General features: G+C 63.3%; 1 protein-coding gene and 2 long non-coding RNA genes across 3 annotated transcripts; 2 read left to right on the forward strand and 1 right to left on the reverse strand.

Moving 5' to 3' along the window:
* On the forward strand, positions 1–2210 carry LOC137461328 (uncharacterized). The gene is made up of 3 exons (XR_010993333.1): positions 1–92; positions 1792–1892; positions 1987–2210. It is a non-coding gene; the product is annotated as an uncharacterized lncRNA (long non-coding RNA).
* Positions 2211–6564: 4354 nt separating this feature from the next.
* On the forward strand, positions 6565–10232 carry LOC137461327 (uncharacterized). Its single transcript, XR_010993332.1, has 3 exons — positions 6565–6623; positions 7966–8088; positions 10155–10232. It is a non-coding gene; the product is annotated as an uncharacterized lncRNA (long non-coding RNA).
* Positions 10233–11649: 1417 nt separating this feature from the next.
* On the reverse strand, positions 11650–17120 carry LOC137461326 (phospholemman-like). The gene is made up of 7 exons (XM_068171099.1): positions 17086–17120; positions 15873–15927; positions 13817–13870; positions 13614–13649; positions 12944–13018; positions 12023–12071; positions 11650–11919 (listed from the first exon to the last, which is right to left on the reverse strand). Exons 1-7 carry the CDS (start codon positions 17089–17091, stop codon positions 11895–11897), a joined length of 300 nt encoding a protein of 99 aa, XP_068027200.1. The 5' UTR covers positions 17092–17120; the 3' UTR covers positions 11650–11894.
* Between the last annotated feature and the right edge of the window lie 3040 nt (positions 17121–20160).

Here is a 20160-nt window from a genome sequence, read left to right on the forward strand (position 1 = left end):
CCCCTAAATCCTGCCCCTCCCCCTCCCCCTCCCCAGTCCGGAGCCAGCTCCAGCCCCGGGGCTGCTTTTGGGCTGAAAGTCGCCAGGATCAGGCAAACTAAAAGGGAGTGGGGGGCGGGGGGGGGGGGCACGGGGGAGGTTTTGGGGTGAATTGAGGCAGGTTTGGGGCTCGGGGCGGGGGGGAGGGGAGAAGATTCGGGGGGGGATTGGGGTCCCTTCGGGGTCAGATTGGAGGGGGTGGGGGAGGGTAATCGGGGGGGGCTGAGGGGGGGTTGGGGTGAACGTGAGGGTATTTTGGGGGGGATTTGGGGGGTTTTGGGGGTAATTGGGGGGGCTTTGTGTTTTGGGGTAAATTTGGGCCTTTTGGGGGCGAATTTGGGGGGGTTTGGGGTGGATTTGGGGCTGTTTGGGGGGATTTGGGGTGAATTTGGAGCGATTTGGGGCAGATTCGATTTGAGGCTGATTTTGGGGCCGTTTTGGGGGGATTTGGGGCATTTGGGGCTGGATTTGGGGCTAATTCGGGTGGACTTGAGGCTTTTGGGGGTTGATTTGGGGCTAATTCGGGCGGATTTGGGGCACTTGGGGCTGATTTGGGGCTAATTCGGGTGGATTTGGGGCACTTGGGGGCTGGTTTGGGGCTAATTCGGGCGGATTTGGGGCACTTGGGGGCTGGTTTGGGGCTAATTCGGGTGGACTTGGGGCACTTGGGGGCTGGTTTGGGGCTAATTCGGGCGGATTTGGGGCATTTTGGGCTGGATTTGGGGCACTTGGGGGCTGATTTGGGGCTAATTCGGGCGGATTTGGGGCATTTTGGGCTGGATTTGGGGCACTAGGGGGCTGGTTTGGGGCTGATTTGGGCGGGTTTGGGGCACTTGGGGGCTGGTTTGGGGCTAATTCGGGTGGATTTGGGGCATTTTGGGCTGGATTTGGGGCATTTGGGGGCTGATTTGGGGCTAATTCGGGCGGATTTGGGGCACTAGGGGGCTGGTTTGGGGCTAATTCGGGTGGATTTGGGGTACTTGGGGCTGTTTTGGGGCTGATTCAGGCGGATTTGGAGCACTTGGGGGCTGGTTTGGGGCTGATTCGGGCGGGTTTGGGGCTGATTCGGGCGGATTTGGGGCATTTGGGGCTGATTTGGGGCTAATTCGGGCGGATTTGGGGCACTTGGGGGCTGGTTTGGGGCTAATTCGGGTGGATTTGGGGGCTGATTTGGGGCTGATTCAGGCGGATTTGGAGCACTTGGGGGCTGGTTTGGGGCTGATTCGGGCGGATTTGGGGGCTGATTTGGGGCTGATTCAGGCGGATTTGGAGCACTTGGGGGCTGATTTGGGGCTGATTCGGGCGGATTTGGGGGCTGATTTGGGGCTAATTCGGGTGGGTTTGGGGTACTTGGGGCTGTTTTGGGGCTGATTCAGGCGGATTTGGAGCACTTGGGGGCTGGTTTGGGGCTGATTCGGGTGGATTTGGGGCATTTGGGGCTGATTTGGGGCAAAGTCGGGCGCATTTGGGGGCTGACTTGGGCTAATTCGGGTGGATTTGGGGCATTTGGGGTTGATTTGGGTGGATTTGGGGCATTTGAGGGTTGATTTGGGGCTAATTCAGGCGGATTTGGGGCACTTGGGGGCTGATTTGGGGCTGATTTGCTCCGTTTTGGGCTCACCGGGGGTATGGGGGGGGGGCTGATTTGGGGCGATTCGGGGCGCTTTTGGGTCACTTCGCGAGTCCACTCCCCCCGCCCGGCGCCGGGGCGCTGATTTTTGGGTGGAATTCCTCCCGTTTCGGGGCTCGCAGCCATGGGGAAGCTCTGCCGCTGCCGCAGCCGCCGCCGGGGGCAGGGTCGGCGCCGGGGTCGCCGCCGGGACCCCCAAGCCCCCCGGGGGTGCCACCACAAGGTAGGCTTGGGGCTGAATTCCCAAGCTTTCGGCGCCGCTTTTGGGCTCACTTCCAAACTTTTCGGCCGACCTCTCGCCCCGCCCCCTCCGCCAGGCTCCTCCCATTCCGATGACCTCATCGACGACGTCACCGCCGCCGGGGGCCCCCTGCCGGACCACCTACATCGTCTGGCCCCCCCCGAGCATCGCCACCCTGGGGGGGCCCCGCGTGACCGTGCTGAAGGCGGGGGGGGGAGGGCCGACCCCAAAGTGCTGTTTTTAGCCCCAAAACCGCCGCAGTGAAAATAAAGCAGCCCTCAAAAGCGGCGCTCTCGAGAAGCCAAACTCGGAGGTTTTCAGCCCAAAATGACTCCCCCCCCCCCCCCCCGGTTCCCCCTCCCGACCCCCTCCCCAAGTTTGGGTTATCAATTGACCCAAGCGAAGGATTTTTAGCCCCAAAAGTGCCCTCGTGGTCAAAAATCAGCCCGAAAAGGTCAATTTTGGGACCCAAACTGGGCGATTTTGACCCCAAATTGTGCTTTTTAGCCCCAAAATGGTTTCAGTGTGACCAAAAAGATTAATTTTGGGGCCTAAAATGGGCAATTTTGACCCAAAAGTGTCACTTTTAGCCCCAAAATGGTTTCAGTGCTGCCAAAAAAATTCAATTTGGGGCCCAAAATGGGCAATTTTGACCCAAAAGTGTCACTTTTAGCCCCAAAATGGCCTCACTGTAGCCAAAAAGTTCAATTTTGGGACCCAAAATGGGCAATTTTGACCCAAAAGTGTCACTTTTAGCCCCAAAACAGCCTCATTGTGGCCAAAAAGGTCAATTTTGGGGCCTAAAACGGGCAATTTTGACCTAAAATTGTCACTTTTAGTCCCCAAATGGCTTCAGTGTGGCCAAAAAATGTCCATTTGGGCCCCCAAATGGGCAATTTTGACCCAGATTTGCCATTTTTAGCCCCAAAATGGCCTCACTGTGGCCAAAATGGTCAAATTTGGGCTCCCAAATGGGCAATTTTGACCCAAAAGTGTCACTTTTAGCCCCCAAATGGCCTCAATGCTGCCAAAAAGATCAATTTGGGGGGCTCAGCATTGGTGATTTTGACCCAGAATTGTCATTTTTAGCCCCAAAATGGCCTCAGTGCTGCCAAAAAATGTCCATTTTGGGGCCTAAAATGGGCAATTTTGACCCCAAATTGTGCTTTTTAGCCCCAAAATGCTTTCAATGTGGACAAAAAGGACAATATTGGGGGCCCAGAATTGGTACTTTTGACCCAAAATTGTCATTTTTCACCCCAAAACGCCCTCAGTGCTGCAAAAAATGTCAATTTTGGGGCCTGAAAAGAGCGCTTTTGACCTAAAATTGTCACTTTTAGCCCCAAAATGGCCTCACTGTGGCCAAAAATGTCAATTTTTGGGGGCTAAACTGGGCTGAAAGTTGCTTTTTTTTGGCCCCTCCCCCCCCCAAAATGTCCTTTCTGCCCCCAAAGCCAAGCAGCTCTGAGGTCACTTCAGGCTTTGTTGGCCCCAAACCCTCCGGATTTAACCCCAAAAGCTCCAGCCTGGCCAGACCCAGACGGGAGGGGGGCAGGTTGCCCCCCCCCTCCCCCCCCCCGGTTTTGAGGCTGGATCCCCAAATTCGCTGAGTTTCAGCCCCCCCACAAAAGGGGCAAAGGTTTTAACCCCCCCCCCGGAGGACCCAAACTGGAGCTTTTTAGCCCCAAAAAGAGTTAACGAGGGGGGAGGGGCGGGGGGGGGGGGACAAAGGGCACTGGGAGGGAACTGGGAGGGAACTGGGGGGGAACTGGGAGGGGACTGGGAGGGAACTGGAGGCCAGGATGGAGCCAGGGGTCTCCAGGTGGGGGAGACTGGGAGGGACTGGGGGGAGACTGGGAGGGGGACTGGGGGGGACTGGGAGGGACTGGGGGGCAGTGGGAGGGGACTGGGAGGGGGACTGGGGGAGACTGGGAGGGACTGGGGGGAACTGGAAGGGGACTGGGGAGGACTGGGAGGGACTGGGGGGCAGTGGGAGGGGACTGGGAGGGGGACTGGGGGAGACTGGGAGGGACTGGGGGGCAGTGGGAGGGGACTGGGAGGGGGACTGGGGGAGACTGGGAGGGACTAGGAGGGACTGGGGGGAACTGGAAGGGGACTGGGGAGGACTGGGAGGGACTTGGGGGGACTGGGAGGAGACTGGGGTGGGCTGGGAGGGACTGAGGCCATACTGGGGGGGCCATACTGGGGGGGCACTGGGGCCATACTGGTCCATACTGGGGGCACTGGGGGGGGGGGCACTGGGGCCATACTGGGAGCTCCAGGGGGGTCCTTCCCCACAGGCCCCTGGAGCCGGTGGTGCTGCTGACCCAGATCCTGCCGGGGGGGCAGGGCCCAGAGGCCCCCAGCCAGGCCCAGAAAAGCAGCAGCCTGTGGGGGGCACCCCTGGCCCTGGGAGTAAGTGAGGAGGAACCAATGGGGAGGGAGGGCTTGGGAGGAACCCCAGAGTAACCTGGGAGTAAGTCAGGAGGAACTATGGAGTAACCTGGGGGGGGGGGAGCTGGGAGGGAGGTGGTAGGGAAGGGGAGAGATGGGAGGGGGCTAGAAGTAGCCTCAGAGCAACCTGGGAGTAGCCTGGGAGTAAGGGCTGAGTAGGGGCTGAGTAGGGGCTGTGTAGGGGCTGAGTAGAGGCTGAGTAGGGACTGAGTAGGGGCTGAGTAGGGGCTGTGTAAGGGCTGAGTAGGGGCTGTGTAAGGGCTGTGTAGGGGCTGTGTAAGGGCTGAGTAAGGGCTGAGTAGGGGCTGAGTAAGGGCTGAGTAGGGGCTGAGTGGGGCTGTGTAGGGGCTGTGTAAGGGCTGAGTAGGGGCTGTGTAGGGGCTGTGTAGGGGCTGAGTAGGGGCTGTGTAAGGGCTGAGTAGGGGCTGAGTAGGGGCTGTGTAAGGGCTGAGTAGGGGCTGAGTAGAGGCTGTGTAGGGGCTGTGTAAGGGCTGAGTAGAGGCTGTGTAGGGGCTGAGTAGGGGCTGTGCAAGGGCTGAGTAGGGGCTAAGTAGGGGCTGTGTAAGGGCTGAGTAGGGGCTGTGTAGGGGCTGTGTAGGGGCTGAGTAGGGGCTGTGTAAGGGCTGAGTAGGGGCTGAGTAGGGGCTGTGTAAGGGCTGAGTAGGGGCTGAGTAGAGGCTGTGTAGGGGCTGTGTAAGGGCTGAGTAGAGGCTGTGTAGGGGCTGAGTAGGGGCTGTGCAAGGGCTGAGTAGGGGCTAAGTAGGGGCTGTGTAAGGGCTGAGTAGGGGCTGTGTAAGGGCTGAGTAGGGGCTGAGTAGGGGCTGTGTAAGGGCTGAGTAGGGGCTGAGTGGGGGCTGTGTAGGGGCTGTGTAGGGGCTGAGTAGGGGCTGTGTAAGGGCTGTGTAGGGGCTGAGTAGGGGCTGTGTAAGGGCTGAGTAGGGGCTGAGTGGGGGCTGTGTAGGGGCTGAGTGGGGGCTGTGTAGGGGCTGTGTAGGGGCTGAGTAGGGGCTGTGTAAGGGCTGTGTAGGGGCTGAGTAGGGGCTGTGTAAGGGCTGAGTAGGGGCTGAGTGGGGGCTGTGTAGGGGCTGTGTAGGGGCTGAGTAGGGGCTGTGTAAGGGCTGTGTAGGGGCTGAGTAGGGGCTGTGTAAGGGCTGAGTAGGGGCTGAGTGGGGGCTGTGTAGGGGCTGTGTAGGGGCTGAGTAGGGGCTGAGTAGAGGCTGTGTAGGGGCTGAGTGGGGGCTGTGTAGGGGCTGAGTAGGGGCTGTGTAAGGGCTGAGTAGGGGCTGAGTAGAGGCTGTTTAGGGACTGAGTAGGGGCTGTGTAAGGGCTGTGTAGGGGCTGAGTAGGGGCTGAGTAGAGGCTGTGTAGGGGATGAGTAGGGGCTGAGTAAGGGCTGAGTAAGGGCTGAGTAGGGGCTGAGTAGAGGCTGAGTAGGGGCTGAGTGGGGCTGTGTAAGGGCTGAGTAGGGGCTGAGTAGGGGCTGTGTAAGGGCTGAGTAAGGGCTGAGTAGGGGCTGTGTAAGGGCTGAGTAAGGGCTGAGTAGGGGCTGTGTAGGGGCTGAGTGGGGGCTGTATAGGGGCTGTGTAAGGGCTGAGTAGGTGCTGAGTAGGGGCTGAGTAGGGGCTGTGTAAGGGCTGAGTAGGGGCTGAGTAGGGGCTGTGTAAGGGCTGAGTAGGGGCTGAGTAGGGGCTGAGTAGGGGCTGTGTAGGGGCTGAGTGGGGGCTGTGTAGGGGCTGAGTAGGGGCTGAGTAGGGGCTGTGTAGGGGCTGTGTAGGGGCTGTGTAAGGGCTGAGTAGGGGCTGAGTAGGGGCTGTGTAGGGGCTGAGTAGGGGCTGTGTAAGGGCTGAGTAGGGGCTGAGTAGGGGCTGTGTAGGGGCTGAGTAGGGGCTGTGTAAGGGCTGAGTAGGGGCTGAGTAGGGGCTGAGTAGGGGCTGTGTAACACCCCCCCCACCCCACTCTCCCCCTCCAGGTGTGGCAGCTGCTGCTGGGGGCCCTGCAGGTGGCGCTGGGGGGAGCCCTGCTGGGGGCGCTGGAGGATCCGACGGAGACCCAGCTGGGGGCACCCCTGGCCCTGGGGGGGGCTGGTGAGGAGGAGGGGGGGTCCCAGGGGGGCGGGGGCGCTGGGGAGGGTGCTTGGAAGGGGTTGGTGGGGGGGGAGACATGGGGGGCAGGCCCTGACACCCCCTGCCCCCTGCCCCCAGCTCTTGGTGTCTGGGGGGGCTGCTGCTGGCTCTGGCACAGAGACCCTCGGCAGGGAGGGTGAGTAAGGGGCACTGGGGTGGCACTGGGTGGCACTGGTGACATTCAGGGTGGCACTGGGCTGGCACTGGGAGGCACTGGGGGGCACTGGGGGGGCAGTGGGGTGGCACTGGTGACATTCGGGGGGCACTGGGGGGCATTGGGTTGCACTGGTGCCATTCAGGGGGGCACTGGGGGGGCACTGGGGTGGCATTGGGTGGCACTGGTGACATTCAGGGTGGCACTAGGGTGGCATTGGGTGGCACTGGTGACATTCAGGGTGGCACTGGGGTGGCACTGGGAGGCACTGGGGTGGCATTGCGTGGCACTGGTGCCATTCAGGGTGGCACTGGGGGGGCACTGGTGACATTCAGGGTGGCACTGGGGTGGCACTGGGTGGCACTGGTGACATGCAGGGTGGCACTGGGGGGGCACTGGGGTGGCACTGGTGACATTCAGGGTGGCACTGGGGGGGCACTGGGGTGACACTGGGTGGCACTGGTGCCATTCAGGGTGGCACTGGGGGGGCACTGGGGTGGCACTGGTGACATTCAGGGTGGCACTGGGGGGCATTGGGTGCCATTCAGGGTGGCACTGGGGGGGCATTGGGTGGCACTGGTGCCATTCAGGGTGGCACTGGGGGGCATTGGGTGACATTCAGGGTGGCACTGGGGTGGCATTGGGTGGCACTGGTGCCATTCAGGGTGGCACTGGGGGGCATTGGGTGGCACTGGTGCCATTCAGGGGGGCACTGGGGGGCATTGGGTGACATTCAGGGTGGCACTGGGGTGGCATTGGGTGGCACTGGTGCCATTCAGGGTGGCACTGGGGTGGCATTGGGTGGCACTGGTGCCATTCAGGGTGGCACTGGGGGGGCATTGGGTGGCACTGGTGAGATTCAGAGTGGCACTGGGGGGCATTGGGTGCCATTCAGGGTGGCACTGGGGGGGCATTGGGTGGCACTGGTGCCATTCAGGGGGGCACTGGGGGGGCATTGGGTGGCACTGGTGCCATTCAGGGTGGCACTGGGGGTATTGGGTGACATTCAGGGGGGCACTGGGGGGGCATTGGGTGGCACTGGTGACATTCAGGGTGGCACTGGGGGGCATTGGGTGACATTCAGGGGGGCACTGGGGTGGCATTGGGTGGCACTGGTGCCATTCAGGGTGGCACTGGGGGGGCATTGGGTGGCACTGGTGCCATTCAGGGTGGCACTGGGGGCATTGGGTGCCATTCAGGGTGGCACTGGGGGGGCATTGGGTGGCACTGGTGCCATTCAGGGGGGCACTGGGAGGTCTTGGTGCCATTCAGGGGCAGTGGGGGGGCAGTGGGGTGCCCCCGGGTGCCATCTGTGCCCCCCCAGTGCCGCTGCGCCCTGGTCCTGGAGCTGCTGCTGGCCCTGGGGGCGCTGCTGGAGCTGCTGCTGCTGGGGCTGCTGCTAGGGGGCACCTGCTGGGACTGCGGAGGCCTCGGGCCCCCGGCGCAGGTAGGGGGTGGGGGGCAGGGCTGGGGACCCCCCACGTCCCTATGGGGCTCAATGGGGCACTGTGGGGCTCTATGGGGCTCAGTGGGGCTCTATGGATCCCTATGGGTCTCAATAGGTCTCTATGTGTCTCAATAGGTCTCTATGGGTCCCTATGGGTCTCAGTAGGTCTCTATGGGCCTCAGTGGGTCTCTATGGGTCCCTGTGGGTCTCTGTGGGTCTCACTGGGTCTCAGTAGGTCTCTATGGGTCCCTATGGGTCTCAGTAGGTCTCTATGGGCCTCAGTGGGTCTCTATGGGTCCCTGTGGGTCTCTGTGGGTCTCACTGGGTCTCAGTAGGTCTCTATGGGTCCCTATGGGTCTCAGTAGGTCTCTATGGGCCTCAGTGGGTCTCTATGGGTCCCTGTGGGTCTCTGTGGGTCTCACTGGGTCTCAGTAGGTCTCTATGGGTCCCTATGGGTCTCAGTAGGTCTCTATGGGCCTCAGTGGGTCTCTATGGGTCCCTGTGGGTCTCTGTGGGTCTCACTGGGTCTCAGTAGGTCTCTATGGGTCCCTATGGGTCTCAGTAGGTCTCTATGGGCCTCAGTGGGTCTCTATGGGTCCCTGTGGGTCTCTGTGGGTCTCACTGGGTCTCAGTAGGTCTCTATGGGTCTCAATAGGTCTCTATGGGTCTCAGTGGGTCCCTATGGGTCTCAGTAGGTCTCTATGGGTCTCAATAGGTCTCTATGGGTCCCTGTGGGTCTCAGTAGGTCTCTATGGGCCTCAGTGGGTCTCTATGGGTCCCTGTGGGTCTCTGTGGGTCTCACTGGGTCTCAGTAGGTCTCTATGGGTCTCAATAGGTCTCTATGGGTCCCTATGGGTTTCAATAGGTCTCTATGGGTCTCAGTAGGTCTCTATGGGTCCCTGTAGGTCTCTATGGGTCCCTGTGGGTCTCAATAGGTCTCTATGGGTCCCTATGGGTCTCAGTAGGTCTCTATGGGTCTCAGTAGGTCTCTATGGGTCTCAATAGGTCTCTATGGGTCCCTATGGGTCTCAGTAGGTTTCTATGGGTCTCAGTAGGTCTCTATGGGTCCCTATGGGTCTCAGTAGGTTTCTATGGGTCTCAGTAGGTCTCTATGGGTCCCTATGGGTCTCAGTAGGTCTCTATGGGTCTCAGTAGGTCTCTATGGGTCTCAATAGGTCTCTATGGGTCCCTATGGGTCTCAATAGGTTTCTATGGGTCTCAGTAGGTCTCTATGGGTCCCTATGGGTCTCAATAGGTCTCTATGGGTCTCAGTAGGTCTCTATGGGTCCCTATGGGTCTCTAAGGGCCCCTATAGGTCTCAGTTGGTCTCTGTGGGCCTCAGTGGGTCTCTATGGGTCCCTGTGGGTCTCTGTGGGTCTCACTTGGTCTCTATGGGTCTCAGCAGGTCTCTATGGGTCCCTATGGGTCTCAATAGGTCTCTATGGGTCTCAATAAGTCTCTATGGGTCCCTATGGGTCTCAGTAGGTCTCTGTGGGCCTCAGTGGGTCTCTATGGGTCCCTGTGGGTCTCTGTGGGTCTCACTGAATCTCAGTAGGTCTCTATGGGTCTCAGTAGGTCTCTATGGGTCCCTATGGGTCTCAATAGTTCTCTATGGGTCTCAGTAGGTCTCTATGGGTCCCTATGGGTCTCAGTGGGTCTCTACGGGTCTCAGTAGGTCCCTGTGGGTCTCAATAAGTCTCTATGGGTCTCAGTGGGTCTCTATGGGTCCCTATGGGTCTCAATAGGTCTCTGTGTGCCTCAGTGGGTCTCTATGGGTCTCAGTACATCTCTATGGGTCCCCTGTGGGTCTCAATAGGTCCTTATGGGTCTCAGTGGGTCCCTATGAGTCTCAGTGGGTCTCCATGGGTCCCTATGGGTCTCAATAGGTCTCTGTGGGCCTCAGTGGGTCTCTACGGATCTCAATAGGTCTTGATAGGTCTCTATGGGTCCCTGTGGGTCTCAATAGGTCTCTATGGGTCTCAGTATGTCTCTATGGGTCTCAGTGGGTCCCTGTGGGTCTCAGTATGTCTCTATGGGTCTCAGTGGGTCCCTGTGGGTCTCTATAGGTCCCTATGGGTCCCTATGGGTCTCAGTGGGTCCCTGTGGGTCTCAGCGGGTCCCTGTGGCTGCCTCGTGTCCTCCCCTCCTGCAGAGGGCGCTGCTGGGCACCCAGGTGCTGCTGATTGGCTCGGCAGCAGCGGGGGTGGGGCTGGCGGTGGCCGGGGCCGTGACGTCAGTGCGGGGCGGAGCCAAGAGAGCGGCAGCGCCGGTGAGTGGCTGGGGGGGCAGGGCCGGGGACCAATGGGAGGGCGGCTGTGGTTGTGACAGTGCTGACCACGCCCCCTCCCCTCCCCTCTGGCTCCGCCCCCCCAGCCGATCGTGATCTACCAAACGGCCACGCCCACCGCAGCTGCCAATCAATAAACGGGACACGCCCCCTCCCCACCTCTGCTGCTCACAGCTGACCAACCAGGAGCCTCCCTGCCTTTCAGTCATGCCTACCGTCACTCGACAGCCAATCAGGGCTCACAGCAGCTTGGCCCCAGTCTGCCCTGCCCCCCTGAGCCCAACCCAGCCCAGCCCAGCCCAGTCCAACCCAACCCAGCCCAGTCCGAACCAGTCCAATCCAACCCAGCCCAGTCCAAACCAGTCCAACCCAGCCCAACCCAACCCAGCCCAGCCCTGCCCAACCCAGCCCTGCCCAACCCAACCCAACCCAACCCAGCCCAGCCCTGCCCAACCCAGCCCTGCCCAACCCAGCCCAGCCCTGCCCAACCCAGTCCAACCCAGTCCAGCCCTGCCCAACCCCAACCCAGTCCAACCCAACCCAGCCCAGTCCAACCCAGTCTGGACCCAACCCAGCCCAGTCCAACCCAACCCAGCCCAGTCCAATCCAGTCTGGACCCAACCCAGCCCAGCCCTGCCCAACCCAACCCAGTCTGGACCCAACCCAGTCTGGACCCAGCCCAGTCCAACCCAACCCAGCCCAGTCCGAACCAGTCCAATCCAATCCAGCCCAACCCAGCCCTGCCCAACCCAGCCCAGCCCTGCCCAACCCAGTCCAACCCAGTCCAGCCCTGCCCAACCCAACCCAGTCCAACCCAACCCAGCCCAGTCCAACCCAGTCTGGACCCAACCCAGCCCAGCCCTGCCCAACCCAACCCAGTCTGGACCCAACCCAGTCTGGACCCAGCCCAGTCCAACCCAACCCAGCCCAGTCCGAACCAGTCCAATCCAATCCAGCCCAACCCAGCCCTGCCCAACCCAGTCCAGCCCTGTCCAACCAAGCCCAACCCAGCCCTGCCCAACCCAGTCCAGCCCTGCCCAACCCATCCCATCCCAACCCAGTTCAGCCCAGTCCAGCTGAGCCCAAGTCAGTCCAACCCAGTCCAGCCCTGCCCACCCCAACCCAGTCCAACCCAACCCAGCCCAGTCCAACCCAGCCCAACCCAACCCAGCCCAGTCCAATCCAGTCTGGACCCAACCCAGCCCAACCCAACCCAGCCCAACCCAGCCCTGCCCAGCCCAGCCCCGCCCAAGCCAGTCTGGACCCAGCCCAGCTCAGCACAGCCGTTTATAAACCACTCTGGAGCAGTCCAGCCCAGCCTGGGCCCAGTCCCACCCGTTCCAAAGCACGGGGTGGGGGCAAAGCCCTTCCAGCAGCGAAGCCGCGGGCGGAGGGGACGGGGACGGGGACGGAGGAGAAGGCAAGCAAGGCACTTCCGGAAGTGGGCGGAGCTTGAGCCGGAAGCGGCGCTGCCTCGCTACAGCTCCCGCGGGCCGCCAGCAGGCGCGGGGGGCGGGGCTCAGGTCTCGGCGACCTCATAGGAGCTGACGGGGGAAGGGGGGGGGGAAAGGGAGGTCACGTGGGGAGGTCAGGTGGACGGGGGGAGGGAGGCGGGCGGGGGGGGCCGCGCGCGTGCGCGCCACTCACTGCTTCCGGTTGCGGCCCCGGCAGCGCGGGAACTTGCCCAGCTTCCCGCCTGGGAGGGGAGGGGGCAGGGGGCAGGGACCCCAGGGGGGGGGCCAGGGTGGAGCAGAGCCGCCCAGGCCCCCCCCCAGTGCCCCCCAGGAGCCTCTCAGTGTCCCCCAGTGCCACCCAGTGCCCCCCAGACCCCTCCCAGTTCACCCCAGTTCATCCCAGTGCCCCCAGACCCCCCCAGTGCCCCCCAGGAGCCTCCCAGACACCCCCCCTAGTGCCCCCCGGACCCATCCCTGTGCCTCCCAGTGCCCCCCAGACCCCTCCCAGTGCCTCCCAGTGCCCCCCCAGACCCCTCCCAGTTAATCCCAGTGCCTCCCAGTGCCCCCCAGACCCCTCCCAGTTCATCCCAGTGCCCCCCAGACCCCTCCCAGTACATCCCAGTGCCCCCCAGACCCCTCCCAGTTCATCCCAGTGCCTTCCAGTGCCCCCCAGACCCCTCCCAGTTCATCCCAGTGCCCCCCAGACCCCTCCCAGTACATCCCAGTGCCCCCCAGACCCCTCCCAGTTCATCCCAGTGCCTTCCAGTGCCCCCCAGACCCCTCCCAGTTCATCCCAGTGCCCCCCAGACCCCCTCCCAGTACATCCCAGTGCCCCCCAGACCCCTCCCAGTTCATCCCAGTGCCTTCCAGTGCCCCCCAGACCCCTCCCAGTTCATCCCAGTGCCCCCCAGACCCCTCCCAGTACATCCCAGTGCCCCCCAGACCCCTCCCAGTTCATCCCAGTGCCTCCCAGACCCCTCCCAGTGACCCCCAGACCCCTCCCAGTTAATCCCAGTGCCTCCCAGTGCCCCCCAGACCCCTCCCAGTTCATCCCAGTGCCTCCCAGTGCCCCCCAGACCCCTCCCAGTTCATCCCAGTGCCCCCCAGTACTCACAGGCCAGGACCCCAATCCCAGTTACAAACAGGGCTGCAGCCACTGCCAGCCCCCAGCGGCGTAGGGAGGCATAGTCTGGGGGCGGGGCCAAGAGGGGCGTGGTCCGAGAGGGCGGGGCCAATAGGCGAGAGGGCTGGCAGGGGACTGGGAGGGATTGGGAGGGACTGGGAGGGGACTGGGAGGGGATTGGGAGGGATTGGGAGGGGATTGGGAGGGACTGGGAGGGACTGGGAGGGGACTGGGAAGGGATTGGGAGGGATTGGGAGGGGATTGGGAGGGACTGGGAGGGGACTGGGAGGGACTGGGAGGGACTGGGAGGGGATTGGGAGGGACTGGGAGGGGACTGGGAGGGACTGGGAGGGGATTGGGAGGGAGTGGGAGGGGACTGGGAGGGACTGAGAGGGGACTGGGAGGGACTGGGAGGGACTGAGAGGGGACTGGGAAGGGATTGGGAGGGATTGGGAGGGACTGGGAGGGACTGGGAGGGGACTGGGAGGGACTGGGAGGGGACTGGGAGGGACTGGGAGGGACTGGGAGGGGATTGGGAGGGACTGGGAGGGACTGAGAGGGGACTGGGAAGGGATTGGGAGGGATTGGGAGGGGACTGGGAGGGGACTGGGAGGGGACTGGGAGGGACTGGGAGGGTGTGTCTGGGAGGTGTGGCACCAACCATAGCTGAAAGGATCCGCCCAGTTCCCAGCATGCCCTGCAGAAGGGGGGGGGGGGCAAGGGGATTTGAGCTCCAGTCCCTCCCAGTCCCTCCCAGTCCCTCCCAGTTCCCACCCAGTCCCTCCCAGTTCCCACCCAGTTCCCTCCTAATCCCTTCCCAGTCCCTCCCAGTCCCCTCCCAGTCGCCTCCCATTGGTCACTCACCCTGGGTGGGGTCAGTTGCCTCCCGGGGAGGGTCTGCAGGTGGCGCTGTGGGGGCTGATGGGTAACCAGTTTGGACCAGTATGGACCAGTATAGCCCAGCACACAGCAGTGCTCCCAGTACATGCCAGTATAACCCAGTACAGACCAGTACAGAGCCTCCCAGTATGGATCAGTGCCCTCCCAGTGCCCTCCCAGCCCCTCCCAGTATGGACCAGTTCATCCCAGTGCCCTATCAGTCCCTCCCAGTCCCTTCCCAGTATGGACCAGTTCATCCCAGTGCCCTCCCAGTATGGACCAGTTCATCCCAGTCCCCTCCCAGTCCCTCCCAGTCCCTTCCCAGTATGGACCAGTTCATCCCAGTGCCCTCCCAATCCCTCCCAGTGCCCTCTCAGTATGGACCAGTTCATCCCAGTCCCCCTCCCAGTGCCCTCCCAGTATGGACCAGTTCATCCCAGTCCCCTCCCAGTGCCCTCCCAGTATGGACCAGTTCATCCCAGTCCCCTCCCAGTCCCCTCCCAGTATGGACCAGTTCATCCCAGTGCCCTCCCAGTGCCCTCCCAGTGCCTTCCCAGTATGGACCAGTTCATCCCAGTCCCCTCCCAGTGCCCTCCCAGTATGGACCAGTTCATCCCAGTGCCCTCCCAGTCCCCTCCCAGTGCCCTCCCAGTATGGACCAGTTCATCCCAGTGCCCTCCCAGTGCCCTCCCAGTATGGACCAGTTCATCCCAGTCCCCTCCCAGTGCCCTCCCAGTATGGACCAGTTCATCCCAGTCCCCTCCCAGTGCCCTCCCAGTGCCCTCCCAGTATGGACCAGTTCATCCCAGTGCCCTCCCAGTCCCCTCCCAGTGCCCTCCCAGTATGGACCAGTTCATCCCAGTGCCCTCCCAGTGCCCTCCCAGTATGGACCAGTTCATCCCAGTCCCCTCCCAGTGCCCTCCCAGTATGGACCAGTTCATCCCAGTCCCCTCCCAGTGCCCTCCCAGTGCCCTCCCAGTATGGACCAGTTCATCCCAGTGCCCTCCCAGTCCCCTCCCAGTGCCCTCCCAGTATGGACCAGTTCATCCCAGTCCCCTCCCAGTGCCCTCCCAGTATGGACCAGTTCATCCCAGTCCCCTCCCAGTGCCCTCCCAGTATGGACCAGTTCATCCCAGTCCCCTCCCAGTCCCCTCCCAGTATGGACCAGTTCATCCCAGTGCCCTCCCAGTGCCCTCCCAGTGCCTTCCCAGTATGGACCAGTTCATCCCAGTCCCCTCCCAGTGCCCTCCCAGTATGGACCAGTTCATCCCAGTGCCCTCCCAGTGCCCTCCCAGTGCCCTCCCAGTATGGACCAGTTCATCCCAGTGCCCTCCCAGTGCCCTCCCAGTATGGACCAGTTCATCCCAGTCCCCTCCCAGTGCCCTCCCAGTATGGACCAGTTCATCCCAGTCCCCTCCCAGTCCCCTCCCAGTGCCCTCCCAGTATGGACCAGTTCATCCCAGTGCCCTCCCAGTCCCCTCCCAGTGCCCTCCCAGTATGGACCAGTTCATCCCAGTGCCCTCCCAGTGCCCTCCCAGTATGGACCAGTTCATCCCAGTCCCCTCCCAGTGCCCTCCCAGTATGGACCAGTTCATCCCAGTCCCCTCCCAGTGCCCTCCCAGTATGGACCAGTTCGTCCCAGTCCCCTCCCAGTGCCCTCCCAGTATGGACCAGTTCATCCCAGTCCCCTCCCAGTCCCCTCCCAGTATGGACCAGTTCATCCCAGTGCCCTCCCAGTCCCTCCCAGTCCCTTCCCAGTATGGACCAGTTCATCCCAGTGCCCTTCCAGTCCCTCCCAGTCCCTTCCCAGTATGGACCAGTTCATCCCAGTCCCCTCCCACTATGGACCAGTTCATCCCAGTGCCCTCCCAGTGCCCTCCCAGTATGGACCAGTTCATCCCAGTGCCCTCCCAGTCCCCTCCCACTATGGACCAGTTCATCCCAGTGCCCTCCCAGTATGGACCAGTTCATCCCAGTGCCCTCCCAGTGCCTCCAGTCCCCTCCCAGTATGGACCAGTGCCCTCCCAGTGCCTCCCAGTACCTTGGCCCAGGGTCCCCAGGCAGGTGCAGGCCAGGAGCCAGAGGGACAGCAGGAGCTGGGGGGGAGGGGGGGGGGAGGGGACCAGTGCCCACCAGTAGCTCCCAGTTCCCTCCAGTAACACCCAGACCCCCCCAGGCACCCAGCCCCCCTCCCAGTACCTCCCAGTTCCAGCCCAGTACATCCCAGTCCCATCCCAGTACATCCCAGTGCCCCCCAGTACATCCCAGTGCCCTCCCAGTGCCCCCCAGTACATCCCAGTCCCATCCCAGTACATCCCAGTCCCATCCCAGTACATCCCAGTGCCCTCCCAGTGCCCCCCAGTACATCCCAGTCCCATCCCAGTACATCCCAGTGCCCTCCCAGTGCCCTCCCAGTCCCATCCCAGTACATCCCAGTCCCATCCCAGTACATCCCAGTGCCCTCCCAGTGCCCCCCAGTACATCCCAGTCCCATCCCAGTACACTCCCAGTGCCCTCCCAGTGCCCCCCAGTACATCCCAGTCCCATCCCAGTACATCCCAGTGCCCTCCCAGTGCCCCCCAGTACATCCCAGTCCCATCCCAGTATCATCCCAGTGCCCTCCCAGTACATCCCAGTCCCATCCAGTACATCCCAGTCCCCCCCCAGTACATCCCCATCCCTCCCTGTTCCTCCCAGTCCCATCCCAGTGCCTCCCAGTACATCCAGTCCCCTCTCCAGTTCCTCCCAGTATGTCCAATACCCTCTGACCCCCTCCCAGTGCCTCCCAGTCACTCCCAGTCCTCTCCCAGTATATCCCAGTGCCTCCCAGTCGCTCCCAGTCCTCTCCCAGTACATCCCAGTGCCCTCCCAGTGCCTCCAGTGCCTCCCAATACATCCCAGTCCCCCCCCCCAGTACATCCCAGTCCCATCCCAGTGCCTCCCAGTCCCTCCCAGTATATCCCAGTACATCCCAGTGCCTCCCAGGATGCCCCAGTCCCCCCCCACACCCCCTCCCAGTGCCACTCAGTCCATCCCAGTCCCCCCCCCCAGTTCCTCCCCCAGTTCATCCCAGTGCCTCCCAGTATGCCCCAGTCCCCCCCCACACCCCCTCCCAGTGCCTCCCAGTCCATCCCAGTCCCTCCCAGCGCTCCCCCCCCGCCTCCCCCCGTGTCCCCCCGCGGCTCCCAGTGCCCCCCAGTGCCTCCCAGTGCCCTCCCAGTGCCTCCCAGTCTGCCCAGTAAGCAGCGCCTCACCCTCATGGCGCCGAGCGGGGCTGCGGGGGGGAGGGGCGCGGGGGGGGGCCGGGGGGGGCTCCACCCCCCAGGAAATCCTGCACCGGCCCCGCCCTGGGCACTGGGGGGAACTGGGAGGGACTGGGAGGCACTGGGAGGGACTGGGAGGGGACTGGGAGGCACTGGGAGGGACTGGGAGGGCTGAGAGACACCGGGAGGAGACCGGGAAGGGGACTGGGGGGGACTGGGAGGCACTGGGATGGACCTGGGATGTACTGGGATGTAGTGGGAGGGGGACTGGGATATACTGGGATGGACTGGAAGGGCACTGGGAGGGACTGGGATGTACTGGGATGGACTGGGAGGCACTGGGGGGGACTGGGATGGACTGGGATGTACGGGAGGGGGCACTGGGATGTACTGGGAGGCACTGGGATGTAGTGGGGATGCACTGGGACGTACTGGGATGCACTGGGAGGGGCACTGGGATGCACTGGGAGGGCACTGGGAGGCACTGGGGGGGTGACTGGGAGGCAACTGGGATGTACTGGGATGTACTGGGATGCACTGGGATGCACTGGGAGGCACTGGGAGGGCACTGGGATGTACTGGAGGGGGCACTGGGACGTACTGGGATGCACTGGGAGGGGCACTGGGATGCACTGGGAGGCACTGGATGCACTGGGAGGAGCACTGGGATGTACTGGGATGTACTGGGGGGGGCACTGGGATATACTGGGGATGGACTGGGAGGCACTGGGGGGGCACTGGGGGGAGGACTGGGATGTACTGGGAGGCACTGGGATGCACTGGGAGGGGCACTGGGATGTACTGGGAGGGCACTGGGGGGGGGACTGGGAGGGCACTGGGAGGCACTGGGATGTACTGGGAGGCACTGGGGGGGGGGACTGGGATGTACTGGGAGGCACTGGGGGGGGACTGGGATGTACTGGGATATACTGGGAGGGGCAGTGGGATGTATTGGGATGTACTGGGGGGCACTGGGATATACTGGGATGGGACTGGGAGGGCACTGGGATGGACTGGGAGGGGCACTGGCAGGTTGCTCTGTGCTGGTCCATACTGGTCTGTACTGGTCTGTACTGGGAGAGGGCACTGGGGGTCTGGGACCTGGCCCTGCTCCCAGTCCCTCCCAGTCCCCTCCCAGTCCCTCCCAGTCCTCTCCCAGTCCCTCCCAGTCCCTCCCAATCCCCTCCCAGTCCCTCCCAGTCCCTCCCAGTCCCCTCCCTTTCCCCTCCCAGTCTCGCCCAGGTCCCTCCCAATCCCCTCCCAGTCCCTCCCAGTCCCTCCCAATCCCCTCCCAGTCCCTCCCAGTCCCTCCAGTCCCCTCCCAGTCCCTCCCAATCCCCTCCCAGTCCCGCCCAGTCCCTCCCAGTCCCGCCCAGTCCCTCCCAATCCCTCCCAGTCCCTCCCAGTCCCTCCCTAATCCCCTCCCAGTCCCGTCCCAGTCCCTCCCAGTCCCCTTCCAATCCCCTCCCAGTCCCTCCCAGGCCCCTCCCAATCCCCTCCCAGTCCTTCCCAGTCCCCTCCCAGTCCCGCCCAGTCCCTCCCAATCCCCTGCCCAGTCCCCTCCCCATTGCCTCCCAGTCCCTCCCAGTCCCTCCCAGTCCCCCGCCCAGTCCCTCCCAATCCCCTCCCAGTCCCTCCCAGTCCCTCCCAGTCCCTCCCAATCCCCTCCCTCAGTCCCGCCCATTGCCTCCCAGTCCCTCCCAGTCCCTCCCAGTCCCCCTCCCAGTCCCTCCCAATCCCCCCCCAGGCCCCTCCCATTGCCTCCCAGTCCCTCCCAGTCCCCTCCCCAGTCCTGTCCCAGGTCCCCTCCCTGTCCCGCCCAGTCCCGCCCAAGCCCCTCCCAGTCCCGACCCATTGCCTCCCAGTCCCTCCCAGTCCCTCCCAGTCCCCTCCCAGTCCCTCCCAATCCCCTCCCAGTCCCTCCCAGTCCCTCCCAGTCCCGCCCAATCCCTCCCAGTCCCCCTCCCATTGCCTCCCAGTCCCTCCCAGTCCCCTCCCAGTCCCTCCCAGTCCCCCTCCAATCCCGCCCAGTCCTTCCCAGTCCCCTCCCAGTCCCTCCCAGTCCCTCCCAATCCCCTCCCAGTCCCCCTCCCCATTGCCTCCCAGTCCCTCCCAGTCCTCCCAGTCCCCTCCAGTCCCTCCCAATCCCCTCCAGTCCCTCCCAGTCCCTCCCAGTCCCTCCCAATCCCCTCCCAGTCCCCTCCCATTGCCTCCCAGTCCCTCCCAGTCCCTCCCAGTCCCCTCCCAGTCCCTCCCAATCCCCTCCCAGTCCCCTCCCATTGCCCTCCCAGTCCCGCCCAGTCCCTCCCAGTTCCCTCCCAGTCCCCTCCCAGTCCCCTCCCAGTCCCTCCCAGTCCCCTCCCAGTCCCTCCCAGTCCCTCCCAGTCCCCTCCCAGTCCCCTCCCAGTCCCTCCCAGTCCCTCCCAATCCCCTCCCAGTCCCTCCCAGTCCCTCCCAATCCCCTCCCAGTCCCTCCCAGGTCCTCCCAGTCCCTCCCAATCCCCTCCCAGTCCCTCCCAGTCCCCTCCAGTCCCTCCCAGTCCCTCCCAGTCCCCTCCCAGTCCCCCCCAGTCCCTCCCAGTCCCCTCCCAGTCCCTCCCAGTCCCTCCCAATCCCCTCCCAGTCCCTCCCAGTCCCCTCCCAGTCCCTCCCAGTCCCTCCCAGTCCCCTCCCAGTCCCCTCCCAGTCCCTCCCAGTCCCTCCCAGTCCCCCAGCAGCAGCTACAAAACTTTCTCTTTATTTCCAGTGCAGGGATTAAGGGGGGGGGGGGGAGGTGCCCACCAGTATGGCCCAGTGCCTCCCCAGTATGGCCCAGTATGGCCCAGTGGCCCCCCAAGCCCTCTCCCAGTTCATCCCAGTGCCTCCAGTATGGCCCAGTGCCCCCCAAGCCCCCTCCCGTTTCATCCCAGTGCCTCCCAGTGCCCCCCAGTCCCCCCTCCCAGTTCATCCCAGTGCCTCCCAGTATGGCCCAGTGCCCCCCAAGGCCCCCTCCCAGTTCATCCCAGTTCATCCCAGTGCCCCCCAAGCCCCCTCCCAGTTGATTCCAGTTCATCTCAGTGCCACCCC

Source organism: Melanerpes formicivorus, unplaced genomic scaffold, assembly GCF_026170545.1.
Source record: "Melanerpes formicivorus ecotype bairdi unplaced genomic scaffold, bMelFor1.0.p_v2 SCAF_1792, whole genome shotgun sequence".
Classification (NCBI taxonomy): Eukaryota; Metazoa; Chordata; class Aves; order Piciformes; family Picidae; genus Melanerpes; species Melanerpes formicivorus.

Bases quoted from the DNA above. Each gene is read 5' to 3' on its own strand.
- LOC137461326 (XM_068171099.1), bottom strand. The intron at 13,650-13,816 runs GTGAGTGACCAA...CCCCTTCTGCAG, and splicing joins GGCAACTGACCCCACCCAGG to GGCATGCTGGGAACTGGGCG. The intron at 12,072-12,943 runs GTGAGTACTGGG...CTCCCCTCCCAG, and splicing joins TGGGATTGGGGTCCTGGCCT to GCGGGAAGCTGGGCAAGTTC.